This window comes from Ranitomeya variabilis, chromosome 7 (genome assembly GCF_051348905.1).
Source record: "Ranitomeya variabilis isolate aRanVar5 chromosome 7, aRanVar5.hap1, whole genome shotgun sequence".
NCBI classification, from domain to species: domain Eukaryota; kingdom Metazoa; phylum Chordata; class Amphibia; order Anura; family Dendrobatidae; genus Ranitomeya; species Ranitomeya variabilis.
The window spans coordinates 11116656-11132594 of NC_135238.1; the positions used below are offsets into that span (position 1 = coordinate 11116656).

The following is a 15939-nucleotide window of genomic DNA, read 5'->3' on the forward strand; positions in this document are numbered from 1 at the left end:
GGATTATACAGAGACGATTACTGCGTCCATTCAGAAACGACGAACATAAAACTACAAGACATATTAACCCAAGACACCTCGGACTTTGCTTTATACAGATGTATAACCTCTGTATAAAAATGTGCTGACTACAGAATATCCTCAGGTTATACCAGCATGGTCCATATCACGGTTTGCCAGAAGATGTTCAACTTGTTTAATTATATACAGGAAATGCCCAGGTTATACCAGCTGTACAGATATAATTATTATATACAGGAAATGTCCAGGTTATACCAGCTGTACAGATATAATTATTATATACAGGAAATGCCCAGGTTATACCAGCTGTACAGATATAATTATTATATACAGGAGATGCCCAGGTTATACCAGCCGTACATATAGAATTATATATAGGAGAGATACCCAGGTTATACCGGCTGTACATGTATAATTATTATATACAGGAGAAGCCCAGGTTATACCAGCTGTACATATATAATTATTATATACAGGAGAAGCCCAGGTTATACCAGCTGTACATATAGAATTATATACAGGAGATGCCCAGGTTATACCAGCTGTACATATAGAATTATATACAGGAGATATACCCAGGTTATACTGGCTATACATACAGTACATAATTATATACAGGAGATTCCCAGGTTATACCAGCTGTACAGATATAATTATTATATACAGGAGATGCCCAGGTTATACCAGCTGTACAGATATAATTATATACAGGAGATGCCCAGATTATACCGGCTGTACATATATAATTATATACAGGAGATGCCCAGGTTATACCAGCTGTACATATATAATTATATACAGGAGATATACCCAGGTTATACCAGCTGTACATATATAATTATTATATACAGGAGAAGCCCAGGTTATACCAGCTGTACATATAGAATTATATACAGGAGATGCCCAGGTTATAGCGGCTGTACATATAGAATTATATACAGGAGATATACCCAGGTTATACTGGCTATACATACAGTACATAATTATATACAGGAGATGCCCAGGTTATACCAGCTGTACATACATAATTATATACAGGAGATACCCAGGTTATACCAGCCGTACATATAGAATTATATATAGGAGAGATACCCAGGTTATACCAGCTGTACATTTATAATTATATACAGGGGAGATACCCAGGTTATACCGGCTGTATATATAGAATTATATACAGGAGAGATACCCAGGTTATACCGGCTGTACATATAGAATTATATACTGGAGAGATACCCAGGTTATACCAGCTGTACATATATAATTATATACAGGACATGCCCAGGGTATACCAGCTGTACATATATAATTATATACAGGAGATATACCCAGGTTATACCGGCTGTACATATAGAATTATATACAGGAGATATACCCAGGTTATACCGGCTGTACATACAGTACATAATTATATATAGGAGATGCCCAGGTTATACCAGCTGTACATATATAATTATATATAGGAGATGCCCATGTTATACCAGCTGTACATACAGTACATAATTATATATAGGAGATGCCCAGGTTATACCAGCTGTACATATATAATTATATATAGGAGATGCCCAGGTTATACCAGCTGTACATATATAATTATTATATACAGGAGAAGCCCAGGTTATACGAGCTGTACATATATAGTTATATACAGAAGATACCCAGGTTATACCAGCTGTACATATAGAATTATATATAGGAGATGCCCAGGTTATACCAGCTGTATATACAGTACATAATTATATACAGGAGATGCCCAGGTTATACCAGCTGTACATATATAATTATATACAGGAGATGCCCAGGTTATACCAGCTGTACATATATAATTATATACAGGAGATGCCCAGGGTATACCAGCTGTACATATATAATTATATACAGGAGATGCCCAGGTTATACCAGCTGTACGTATATAATTATATACAGGAGATGCCCAGGTTATATCAGCTGTACGTATATAATTATATACAGGAGATGCCCAGGTTATAGCGGCTGTACATACAGTACATAATTATATACAGGAGATGCCCAGGTTATACCAGCTGTACATATATAATTATATACAGGAGATGCCCAGGTTATACCGGCTGTACGTATATAATTATATACAGGAGATGCCCAGGTTATAGCGGCTGTACATATATAATTATATACAGGAGATACCCAGGTTATAGCGGCTGTACATATATAATTATACAGGAGATGCCCAGGTTATACCAGCTATACATATATAATTATATACAGGAGATGCCCAGGTTATACCAGCTGTATATACAGTACATAATTATATACAGGAGATGCCCAGGTTATACCAGCTGTACATATATAATTATATACAGGAGATGCCCAGGGTATACCAGCTGTACATATATAATTATATACAGGAGATGCCCAGGTTATACCAGCTGTACGTATATAATTATATACAGGAGATGCCCAGGTTATAGCGGCTGTACATACAGTACATAATTATATACAGGAGATGCCCAGGTTATACCAGCTGTACATATATAATTATATACAGGAGATGCCCAGGTTATACCAGCTGTACATATATAATTATATACAGGAGATACCCAGGTTATACCGGCTGTACGTATATAATTATATACAGGAGATGCCCAGGTTATAGCGGCTGTACATATATAATTATATACAGGAGATACCCAGGTTATAGCGGCTGTACATACAGTACATAATTATATACAGGAGATGCCCAGGGTATACCAGCTATACATATATAATTATATACAGAAGATGCCCAGGTTATACCAGCTGTACATACAGTACATAATTATATACAGGAGATGCCCAGGGTATACCAGCTGTACTTGTATAATTATATACAGGAGATGCCCAGGTTATACCAGCTGTACATATATAATTATATACAGGAGATGCCCAGGTTATACCAGCTGTACATATATAATTATATACAGGAGATGCCCAGGGTATACCAGCTATACATATATAATTATATACAGAAGATGCCCAGGTTATACCAGCTGTGCATACAGTACATAATTATATACAGGAGATGCCCAGGGTATACCAGCTATACATATAATTATATACAGAAGATGCCCAGGTTATACCAGCTGTACATACAGTACATAATTATATACAGGAGATGCCCAGGGTATACCAGCTATACATATATAATTATATACAGAAGATGCCCAGGTTATACCAGCTGTACATACAGTACATAATTATATACAGGAGATGCCCAGGGTATACCAGCTATACATATATAATTATATACAGAAGATGCCCTGGTTATACCGGCTGTACATATATAATTATATACAGGAGATGCCCAGGTTATACCAGCTGTACGTATATAATTATATACAGGAGATGCCCAGGTTATAGCGGCTGTACATACAGTACATAATTATATACAGGAGATACCCAGGTTATACCAGCTATACATATATAATTATATACAGAAGATGCCCAGGTTATACCAGCTGTACATACAGTACATAATTATATACAGGAGATGCCCAGCGTATACCAGCTATACATATATAATTATATACAGAAGATGCCCAGGTTATACCAGCTGTACATACAGTACATAATTATATACAGGAGATGCCCAGGGTATACCAGCTGTACTTGTATAATTATATACAGGAGATGCCCAGGTTATACCAGCTGTACATATATAATTATATACAGGAGATGCCCAGGTTATACCAGCTGTACATATATAATTATATACAGGAGATGCCCAGGGTATACCAGCTATACATATATAATTATATACAGAAGATGCCCAGGTTATACCAGCTGTACATACAGTACATAATTATATACAGGAGATGCCCAGGGTATACCAGCTATACATATATAATTATATACAGAAGATGCCCAGGTTATACCAGCTGTACATACAGTACATAATTATATACAGGAGATGCCCAGGGTATACCAGCTATACATATATAATTATATACAGAAGATGCCCAGGTTATACCAGCTGTACATACAGTACATAATTATATACAGGAGATGCCCAGGGTATACCAGCTATACATATATAATTATATACAGAAGATGCCCAGGTTATACCGGCTGTACATATATAATTATATACAGGAGATGCCCAGGTTATACCAGCTATACATATATAATTATATACAGGAGATGCCCAGGTTATAGCGGCTGTACATGTATAATTATATACAGAAGATGCCCAGGTTATAGCGGCTGTACATGTATAATTATATACAGGAGATACCCAGGTTATACCAGCTGTATATATATAATTATATACAGGAGATGCCCAGGTTATACCAGCTATACATATATAATTATATACAGGTGATGCCCAGGTTATATCAGCTGTACATATATAATTATATACAGGAGATGCCCAGGTTATACCAGCTATACATATATAATTATATACAGGAGATGCCCAGGTTATACCAGCTATACATATATAATTATATACAGGAGATGCCCAGGTTATACCAGCTGTACATATATAATTATATACAGGAGATGCCCAGGTTATACCAGCTGTACATATATAATTATATACAGGAGATGCCCAGGTTATACCAGCTGTACATATATAATTATATACAGGAGATGCCCAGGTTATACCAGCTGTACATATATCATTATATACAGGAGATGCCCAGGTTATACCAGCTGTACATATATAATTATATACAGGAGATGCCCAGGGTATACCAGCTATACATATATAATTATATACAGAAGATGCCCAGGTTATACCGGCTGTACATATATAATTATATACAGGAGATGCCCGGGTTATACCAGCTGTACATATATAATTATATACAGGAGATGCCCGGGTTATACCAGCTGTACATATATAATTATATACAGGAGATGTCCAGGTTATACCGGCTGTACATATATAATTATATACAGGAGATGCCCAGGTTATACCGGCTATACATATATAATTATATACAGGAGATGCCCAGGTTATAGCGGCTGTACATATATAATTATATACAGGAGATGCCCAGGTTATAGCGGCTGTACATATATAATTATATACAGGAGATGCCCAGGTTATACCGGCTGTACATATATAATTATATACAGAAGATATACCCAGGTTATAGCGGCTGTACATATATAATTATATACAGGAGATGCCCAGGTTATAGCGGCTGTACATATATAATTATATACAGGAGATGCCCAGGTTATACCAGCTGTACACATATAATTATATACAGGAGATGCCCAGGTTATACCGGCTGTACATACAGTACATAATTATATACAGGAGATGCCCAGGGTATAACATATCATGAGACAAGTAAGAGTAGAAGGGAGTAACCTCACCCACTTGCAGGATCTGGAGGCACAGAACAGTATGTGCAGCAAATAATGTCCAGGATTAATAAAGGTTAATCCAGATTCCAGGAAAGTCTATTTTATAAAATTACAGATACATTTTCATTAGAAAAATATGATAAAAGTATCGCGGCTACAATCCTCAATCTAAAAGACGCAACCGTCTGTAGTCAGGCAACGTCGGAAGACCGCTTCACCTGAGCCGCGTCTGCTTTAGACTGAGAATGGTCGCTGCGATACATTTAATATATTTTTCTAATAAAATTTATGTGGATTTTTATAAAATGTCATCAGACAGTTCTCCATGTCGCCTCATCTCACTTTATCTACTTACATCACTGTTATAGGGGTAAAGTTCTCTTTCAGCTTTTTCACGGTGTCATCTAAATTGTCATAAACGTCTGACTCACTGGCAGGAGGATCTATTTATATGGCCGCAGGTCTGTGCAGAGGTGACTGTGAGGAGGCAGGATGATCAGTGCACAGATCAGGAGCCGTCAGGGATGGACTTAATCTTGTGAAATTAAGTCTAGTAGCGGCCAAAAGTTTTCAGACTGACACAAATGTTGGTTTTCACATTTTGCTGTTTCAGTGTTTTTAGATATTTTAATCACATATTTATATGATGTATAATTATCTGCTTTACAAAAGTTTTTACATGTTTATTGACAAAAAAAAAAACTATCTTTATATTTGCCAAGTTTACCCTTTTTCCCAAACTTCGCCCCAGTGGCTGTACATTGATATCTGGGCAGAGCCTTACTGATGACCATCCGTGCTGGTCTCATCAGAGCTTGAAGGTCTTTACAATTGTTGTGGTTTTGTTTGTCGCCTTTTGAGGATTGACTGCAGGTTCTCAATGTGATTGAGATCTTGGTATTCTTATGGTCATGGACTGAAAATGTCAATGTTTTGTTCCCCAAGCCACTTAGATATCACTTTGACTAGTGACATGGTCTCCATCATGGGGGAAAAATATTTGTTACCACATTGTTCATGGAGGATGGGAGAAGTTGCTCCTGGAGGGCGTTTAGATCCAGTTCTTTATTCATCGCAGTGACCTTAGACAAAATTGTGAGTGAGCCCCTCCATGGATGAGAAGATCCCACACACGAAGGGTCTCAGGAGGCTTTACTGCTGGCAGACACAGGAGTAATGATAGTGCTCCCTGTCTCTTCTCCGGACAATCATTCTTCCACTTGTCTGAAGGGGCTTCATCAGAGAAGATAACTTTGCAGGAAGTACAGGAATTGGACTGCAGAAGATCAAGTGACATTATTTTCTCTGATGAAGCCCCCTTGCACTGTTTGGTATCTAGAGGAATGATTGTCCGGAGAAGAAAACGAAGACATTGCCATAAGTCCTGTGTCTGACAATAGTAAAGCCTCCTGAGACCCTTCATGTGTGGGGGGGCTTCTCGTCCATGGAGGGGACTCTCACAATTTTTCCCCAGAACCCTGCCATGAATAAAGCATGGGATCTAAACCTCCTACGGGAGCAACGTTTCCAGCATGATGGAGACCATGTCACAGGGCAAATGTGAGAACTAGTTGGTTCAAAATATTGGGTCCATGACCAGAAAACTCCCCAGATCTCAATCCCATGAAGAACCTGTGGACAATCCTCAAAAAGTGACAAGCAAAAGCCCGGAAATTGTGATAACTGTGATCACTGATGAGACAAGAATGGCGGCCATCAGTCAGGATCTGCCCAGAAGCCAATCTCCAGCATCGGGGCGAAGGGCAGAAGTCTGGAGAATAAGGGGCAGCGCTGGGAACATTGAGGCCTCACAGAAACTTCATGGATTTGTCAATAAAACTATAAAACTTATTAGATGTTTATAATTGATACCTCATTAACCATAGATATATCCACCTAAAAGAGTAAAACCACTGAAGTAGCAAAATGTGAACTACAATATTTCCGAAACCTTTGACCACGACTGTCGTTAGCATACTGATTGAGGAGAGCCACAGATTAGGGTTTTGCAGTCAGACCTGGGCCCTGGTGTCCTAGCGTCTAATTGGCCCCTATACCTATAAAAAGCTCATGACTGCGATGCTGAATTGTATAGATCTAAGGTTTTAATGTCACATGTATAAGTGGAGAATATTCACGGAATGTGTACAATATCAGAGATTAATGAGAAATGATTATATAAGTGAAATACAAAAGTATCTCAAAAGTGAAGAACACATATCAAATATGCAATATATCTTAGGATGGGAGGGTAGTGATGTCACAAATGGAAAATATAAGTCATTACTGAAGGACAGTAAAACCGCATGTGTGATGTACATAATTTAAGTTTTCTACGGGAATCACTTTGAAAATATGCCACTTGGCATAACTATTTTATCTGTGACGAATTGAGTAATATTGAAGAGTACTTGTCGTTTCAGGTGATTGGTCATAGTAAGTCGTTATGTGTGTTCATTAGGATATGCAAATTGTTTCTTCAGAGAGAAAGAGGACTTGAACTCTAGCGCCACCTACAGGAAGTAGCAATCCTGAAACTCAATATTGAGCCTTTAACGAACCTTGATTTAGCTTTTATCCCAAGTCATATTGCAAGGCTCGTTAAAGGGTCGATATTGACTTTTGGAATTGCTATTTCCAATAAGTGACACTAGAGTTCAAGTCCTCTTCCTCTCTGGAGAGACCATTTGCATGTTAAATTCTCCACAGGAGTATTGCACAGCCTCTAAGCCTGTTTATCCTGGCATGTCACACTCCATAAAGAGAAATGTTACCCCCTTAGAATAAAAACCTGCCCATTTTATGTTTTGTACCCTGCGTTTTCACCAGTTTTTCCTTCTGTAAGCTTTAGCTCTAATTTTCTATTGTCCCTGAGAATCGCTGTTGGTGATTATGACTAAACCTTCTTTCATCTAGAAGCAGAGGAAGCCCATTGTCATGCTTGAACACTTTGGTGTAAATAGATCAGTAGAAAGATCTCTGTACTGTCTCTTCACGTATTTGATTTCGTAATAACATTGCCCCTAAGCCTTCGTTATGTGTAATAACGTGTCTTGGTATTGCAGGTCACCTGTTCCCTTAATAACTTTGGTCGCCCTTCTCTGCACCCGATCTTAGCTCTGCCATTCTTATACACCAGAGACCAAAATTGTACCCATTATTCTAAGTGTGTCTGCACTAGTGACTTGTATAGAGGCAAAACCATGTTCTTGTCATGAGCGTCGATGCCTCTTTGAATGCATCCCATTATTTTATTTGCTTTGGCAGCAGCTCGCTGGCACTGGTCACTAAAGTTGAGTTTGCCATGGACCCAAGTCTTTTTCCGTGACAGTTTTACCCAGTGTTTTACTATTTAGTACATAAAGTGTATGGCCCCATATTTATCTACATTAAACTTCAATTGCTATTTCTTAGCCCAAGTCTCCAGCTTATATAATTTTTTTCTGTAACATTAAATTATACAGCTCTGGATTAATTTACTTGCAAAGTTTAGTATCATCGGCAAATAATAAATATGTATATAAAAAGAGGGCCCAATACTGCCCCCTATGGTACCCAATTCTGACCCTTGTGATACCCAACTGTTACTGACCTAATTTGAGTGTGCTCCACTAATAACCACCCTCAGTGTTAATTCACTTGCAAAGTGAAGAGGAGGTATGTTCCAGGCTAAACCAAGGGAGCGCCGTGGATGTTGTCTATATGGATTTTTCAAAGGCGTTTGATAGGGGCCACATAAAAAATTGGTACATAAAATGAGAGTAGTAAGACTAGTGTAAAATATGTGTAATTAGTTTAACAACTGGCTCAGTGATAGGAAACAAAGGATGGTGATTAGTGGAGCACACTTGGATTAGGTCACCGGTAACAGTGGGGTATCACAAGGGTCAGTATTGGGCCCTTTTTTATATACATATTTATTATTTGCAGTTGATACTAAACTTTGCAAGTGAATGATTTACAGCTACTAGCCAGGCTGAGTACATGTGGGGGTTGCCTGGTTTCTAGGGAATCCCAACATGTAATTAAGCTGGCTAAATAGCTGCAAATCATCTAGCTGCGGCAAGGAAAACTAAATCTCCTAGCAGACATAAATACTCGGAGGTCACCCGAGCATGGAGTACACTCGCTCATCACTACTCTGCGCCCGTCCTGTGGTACAAACCCTGTTATTACAGAATCTGGGGATATCATAAATAGTGGTCTTATCATGGTACTTAATTCCTGCAATACTCGATGGTGTCTGCCATCCAGGCCCGGGGATTTGTCTACTATAGAGCTTTTGAGGTGGCGCCATATTTCCTGCTGGGTTAAATGGGTGACTTTTAATGTAGAACTTCTGGTCTCTCTGATCGCGTCATCTGTCATGGGATTTTCTTGTGCAGAATGGCTTTCGTCCAGCTACGTCTCTATTATCCCAACGATATTATAGTTTTATTCCTGCACTATCATTTCTAATTTGTTGGTGAGGCTTCTGGTATTAGTATATACACTTGTTGTTTTAATCAAGATGGATTTTAGCCATTTTTCAGAGTGATGAGTTTAGGAGATAGGAAAGACAAAGTGGCTTTTACGTGGAGAAAGAAGCGTGTGCCTTTGATGAGATATATTGCAATGTTTCTTATATTTCCTCATACTATTGTGTTCTGCAAATCGTAACGACAGTGACCATTAAGGTAAAATATGTAATTTATAGAAGATATACATTTATATATAAGGTGATGATGACATCACAAGATTTAACATACAAAAATGATTTTACTCTTGGAATATTACGTTGACAAGTCCAAGAGATGACGAGGATTGTAACTGAATATATCTCTGTATATTACAACAAAAGTCTTGTGTATATGATAACAAAGATTCAGTGTCTTCCGATCCTGCCTTTCCTCAGGGCAGGCCCAATATTCTTGAGGCACTACTAGGGGTGTACAAACTTTAGCATTTAGTCTTTTATACAGTGAATGGTCATATTATATTTATTACAAAATTAGATAAAAGTCTAAAAGAAGAACAGTATGAATCTAAAAATTGGAACATACAAGAGGTAGGAACAAGGTGACTTTATGGTCCTAGAAGTGGAAGGTCAGGTCGGTGTCAGCCATCTCTTTCTTATAATATTCATCAAATAACTCATTTTGAGCCACTGTAAAATAGCCTTTCCAGTCTCCGTGAGTTCCTGCAGAAATGGAAATACAAGATTAATGACTATGACATGTCTACTGCTGACAAAGTCCTTCAGATTGTATCTGATGTCGTCCATACCTTTCCGCATGAAGGGTGAGATGGTGTGGTCCAGGATAGTGGAAGGGATGGTGGTGTAGTTGGCCATATGATTTTCTTTCATGGCCTTGAATGTGGTGCTCTGGTAGATCTTCTCCACAATGTCTTCAGATAGCTCTTTCCCTAAGAACTTCATCACTCTCCTGATTTCACGTTTTAGGTCCTAAATAGAGGTTTAGAAGTTCTGGTCACTCTCACATACCCAGTGTCGATGGTCCTTCAAAAATATGTTGTCCAGTAAGATAGTCATGAGCCACAATTACATTAATGGATCTGCAGCATTGTAGGCAGTGTGCCCGCTCGCATACTAGAGCAAGATAGTAACTATCGATGTTAGCAATTCAAAAAGAAGCCATTATAAAAATTGGGTCATATAGTAAGTGTTCTCCTCACCTCTATCATGTCCTCATAGAAGAGATAGAGGATGTCTCTGTGTTGTCTCATCTTCCACCAGTCCTTAACATGATCGGCCCAAGATCCAAAAGAAACTAGAGAAGAAAAAATGGCACATAGTTAGAATGGTATCCTGCGTGTTAATGGGGGACTTCAATGTTTAAAATTTACAGTAGGGGGTAAGAGGGAGAGCTGTTTAGACACAAAAGCTTAAAAAAGGAGCTTCACAAAGTTGGACATAAGTCTTAATATAATCGCTTTAGTTTTAATTTCATTCTCCTGAAGTCCAAAATGGACAAGAAGAGTTGATCCCCAACACCCGGACTCCTCAGAAGAAAGACTCAAATGGTTTCTGAGCTGTGCCACTGCTTAAAGAGTTTTAGGGAATCTTTTTTAGTAGGATGTGGAGGATTCCTTCTTATTAGGAAACGTGTGAGATGTCTGTGGTTACAACCCAACAGATAATGTATTTAGATCATATATTTACCTTGCCCTTTGATGAACTTTTGAAAAAATTCTTCAAATGTCCCCGGATCTGGGAGCACAACGGCCATGCGGTAGAAATAATAATATGACACCAACACGTCTTTTGGATTTCGGGCAACGTAAATCGCCTGGGGGAAGAAGATGGAAGTTTTCTATATCAATGTCATGAGCTGGATAATAAAATGAGTGACCATGGTACTGAGAAATTCAATGGACCCAATTTATAAAAAGGAGATTACTCTTTAAGTAATAATATCCCAAAAGCAATACTGACAGGTGAAAGAAAGATGATGCAGGTGGCACTGCAAGAGATACATCTGGATGGAGGATGCATATGAGGAGTCAAGTTCTATGGAATGAAAACTAGACCTAGACTCATAAACTAAACAAAGGAGCAAAAGATGGACATACCCATGTAGCAAGAATCATAACCCAATGTATAAAGCAGGTGTGGACCAGTCAAGTAGGATGTATATGAGGAGCCAAGCTCTACGTAAGGAAGACTAAACTTAGACATATAGAGAAACAAGACATTGGAACAAAAGATGGACCTAACCATATAGCAAGAGGATGAACCGCACAAGAAGGCTATCCAGATGGACCTGGATGTAGGACATATTTGAGAATCCAAGGTCTACAGAAGGAAAACTAAACCTAGACATATAAAGAGACAAGACAATGGAACAAAAGATGGACCTAGCCGTATCGTAAGAGACATGACCCTATATATAAAGTAGATGGACCACACAAGAAGAATGGAGGATTTCGATGTACAGTTAGGTCCATATATATTTGGACAGAGACAACATTTTTCTAATTTTGGTTATAGACATTACCACAATGAATTTTAAACAAAACAATTCAGCAGTTGAAGTTCAGACTTTCAGCTTTCATTTGAGGGTATCCACATTAAAATTGGATGAAGGGTTAAGGAGTTTCAGCTACTTAACATGTGCCACCCTGTTTTTAAAGGGACCAAAAGTAATTGGACAGATTCAATAATTGTAAATGAAATGTTCATTTCTAGTACTTGGTTGAAAACCCTTTGTTGGCAATGACTGCCTGAAGTCTTGAACTCATGGGCATCACCAGACGTTGTGTTTCCTCCTTTTTGATGCTCTCCAGGCCTTCACTGCAGTGGTTTTCAGTTGCTGGTTGTTTGTGGCCTTTCTGTCTGAAGTTTAGTCTTTAACAAGTGAAATGCTGCTCAATTGGGTTGAGATCAGGTGACTGACTTGGCCATTCAGGAATATTCCACTTCTTTGCTTTAATAAGCTCCTGTGTTGCTTTGGCTTTATGTTTTGGGTCATTGTCCATCTGTAGTATGAAGCGACGACCAATCAGTTTGGCTGCATTTGGCTGGATCTGAGCACACAGTATGGCGGCTCTGAAGACCTCAGAATTCATTCCTGTGTCACATCATCAATAAACACTAGTGACCCAGTGCCACTGGCAGCCATGCATGCCCAAGCCATCACACTGCCTCCGCCGGGTTTTACAGATGATGTGGTATGCTTTGGATCATGAGCTGTACCACGCCTTCGCCATACTTTTCTCTTTCCATCATTCTGGTAGAGGTTGATCTTTGTTTCATCTGTCCAAAGAATGTTCTTCCAGAACTGTGCTGGCTTTTTTAGATGTTTTTTAGCAAAGTCCAGTCTAGCCTTTTTATTCTTGACACTTATGAGTGGCTTGCACCGTGCAGTGAACCCTCTGTAGTTACTTTCATGCAGTCTTCTCTTTATGGTAGATTTGGATATTGATACGCCGACCTCCTGGAGAGTGTTGGTCACTTGGTTGGCTGTTGTGAAGAGGTTTCTCTTCACCATGGAGATTATTCTGCGATCATCCACCACTGTTGTCTTCCGTGGGCGCCCAGGTCTTTTTGCATTGATGAGTTCACCAGTGCTTTCTTTCTTTCTCAGGATGTACCAAACTGTAGATTTTGCCACTCCTAATATTGTAGCAATTTCTCGGATGGGTTTTTTCTGTTTTCGCAGCTTAAGGATGGCTTGTTTCACCTGCATGGAGAGCTCCTTTGACCGCATGTTTCCTTCACAGCAAAACCTTCCAAATGCAAGCACCACACCTCAAATCAGCTCCAGGTCTTTTATCTGCTTAATTAAGAATGACATAATGAAGGGATTGCCCACACCTGTCCATGAAATAGCCTTGGAGTCAATTGTCCAATTACTTTTGGTCCCTTTAAAAACAGGGTGGCACATGTTAAGTAGCTGAAACTCCTTAACCCTTCATCCAATTTTAATGTGGATACCCTCAAATGAAAGCTGAAAGTCTGAACTTCAACTGCATCTGAATTGTTTTGTTTAAAATTCATTGTGGTAATGTCCATAACCAAAATTAGAAAAATGTTGTCTCTGTCCAAATATATATGGACCTAACTGTATATGAGAAGCCAAGCTCTACAGAATTAAAAGTAAACCTAGACATATAAAGAGACAAGACAATGGAGCAAAAGATGGACCTAACCGTATAGTAAATGACATGACCCTATATAAAAAGTGTATGGATCACACAAGAAGGCTAGGCAATAGATGGACCAGGGTAAAGAACAGTAGAGAAGGACCTAACTATACAAGAGATGGATGAAGTAAAGGGAGGACCAAACAACACAACACATAAATTATAATCCTGGTTACCTTACATAAGAAAATCTAAAAAAGACAGGATATTATGGAACATAGTAACACCAACTTCTTCTATAGCATCGGAGCTACATTGAGAAATGAAAGACTGGACAGATACGAACAAGCTGTTATAACCCACCAAGGTCTGGAATGAGTCCATGTCATACTTCCAATACCTTGCAGTTCTTTTCCAAGAAGCTGTCAGGTAAGAGCTGCACGGGTAAATGAGATTTCATCAATCGGGGAGGCTTCCTCCTATTAAGGAGCTCTGTACCTGAGAAAGAGACAGCAAGTTGCATGATATGGACCTTATATCATAAATGAGGCAGGTGTAGCACAGGTATCTGCATTGCTTACCTGTGGGCATGTCTGGTACTGCAAACTCCAGAAAGGGCACCCGCTCATATATGGGTCCACGTTTGGATTTATCAGTGTCTCCATTATGTAGAATTAAGTCTACAATTTCACTGATCCAGGTAGTACCTAGGAAGCAGCAACAGAACTCAGAGGGGAAAGGGACCATCTAGGCCCCTCAGGCTCCACGCCATAGATGCAACCTCTGGAGCCCATTATTAGAAATAGAAAAATCATTGGTCTCACCAGATTTAGGGTAGGTGTCTATTATCAGGTCTCCATCTCCTGCCTGGAAACATTGTACGTTTTCCCAATTATCTGCAAAATGTCCTTGGACGGGCAGCCCACTCACCAGTCTTAGAGGTGTGCGATTAGCCATATCTGGAGGTCTATTAGCCCAGGAGGACGGGGTACAGTATTTAGCTATAATGACAAATAGATGGAGTCTGTGTAAAAGAGGTGGAGAGACAACGTCAGGAGACAGTAGAAAAGTAAGAGTTAACCAGGAGGTGGCTCCAAACTTTATTGGTTAAATCTGTTTTATGATGTTGAGTAACTTCACCCCTCTTATCTCCTGATCCTGATGTACAAGGTTTTGTGTCCTGATGAAGCACAGTACCTGCATTACTACCTCACTGGCACCCAGAGCTGCAATCACAGTTCTTCAGGCTGCAGCTCTGGATATGAGTGGAGATATACTTCGTCAACTGGTATAGACTTCTAGGCAGGTATCTACATTTTTGCTGATCAGGTATTACCAGCCCGTTTAATTATTGAAAGGTACATTCCCATCTTCATAGATGGATATTGTGAATACAAGCACCTTTGCAATTTACTGTTTGTTAAAATCTGCGGCTGTTCTTGAGATATTAACACTTTTGTATACACCTCGTTGCCTTGGAGACCGACCAACGCTGCTAATATCGCAAGAATGGAGGCAAATTGTAATATTTCACTACTTTATGCACTACCCGGGAGTTCGGAAGAACACACAAATATGAGAATTTATCATTATTATCTAAGTTTCCAGTATCCTCTGTATCTTGTTGCACCCTGATAAATCATTTATTGTCGCAAAATCTAGAACAAAATCCAAAAAAATAAAAAAAAAAAGTAAAATAAAATATATATATACATTATATATATATATATATATATATATATATATATATATATATATATATATATATATACAGTATATAAATATAATTAAGGTTGCAATGGTGCAAAATTACCTGGCGCTAAAACAGACATGAAGTTGTCTTACTCAGGGGGACATTTGGTACCTACCTTAGGGATGGCAGAGACAGCCACAGCCTGGCAAAGCGAGGAATCACACCAGTGTCTGAGGGAGGAGGTCGGACACGGCATTAAAAGGATAGCCAAGGGGCGGGTGCTGGTCTGATGCCAATAACAGAACTAT

The 15939-nt window shown here is 38.9% G+C and overlaps 1 protein-coding gene across 2 annotated transcripts; it reads right to left on the bottom strand.

Moving 5' to 3' along the window:
- Positions 1-10023: 10023 nt before the first annotated feature.
- On the bottom strand, positions 10024-15939 carry LOC143785256 (sulfotransferase 1C2-like). 2 transcript variants are annotated; one of them, XM_077273987.1, is made up of 8 exons: positions 15807-15939; positions 14763-14939; positions 14520-14645; positions 14339-14436; positions 11516-11642; positions 11029-11123; positions 10618-10798; positions 10024-10531 (listed from the first exon to the last, which is right to left on the bottom strand). In XM_077273987.1, the coding sequence occupies exons 2-8, from the start codon at positions 14893-14895 to the stop codon at positions 10425-10427; spliced, it is 867 nt and encodes a 288-aa protein (XP_077130102.1). In that variant the 5' UTR covers positions 14896-14939; positions 15807-15939; the 3' UTR covers positions 10024-10424. The 2 variants fall into 2 exon arrangements, with proteins under 2 accessions (XP_077130102.1, XP_077130103.1); XM_077273988.1 differs by having other exon boundaries at positions 14763-14962; positions 15807-15859.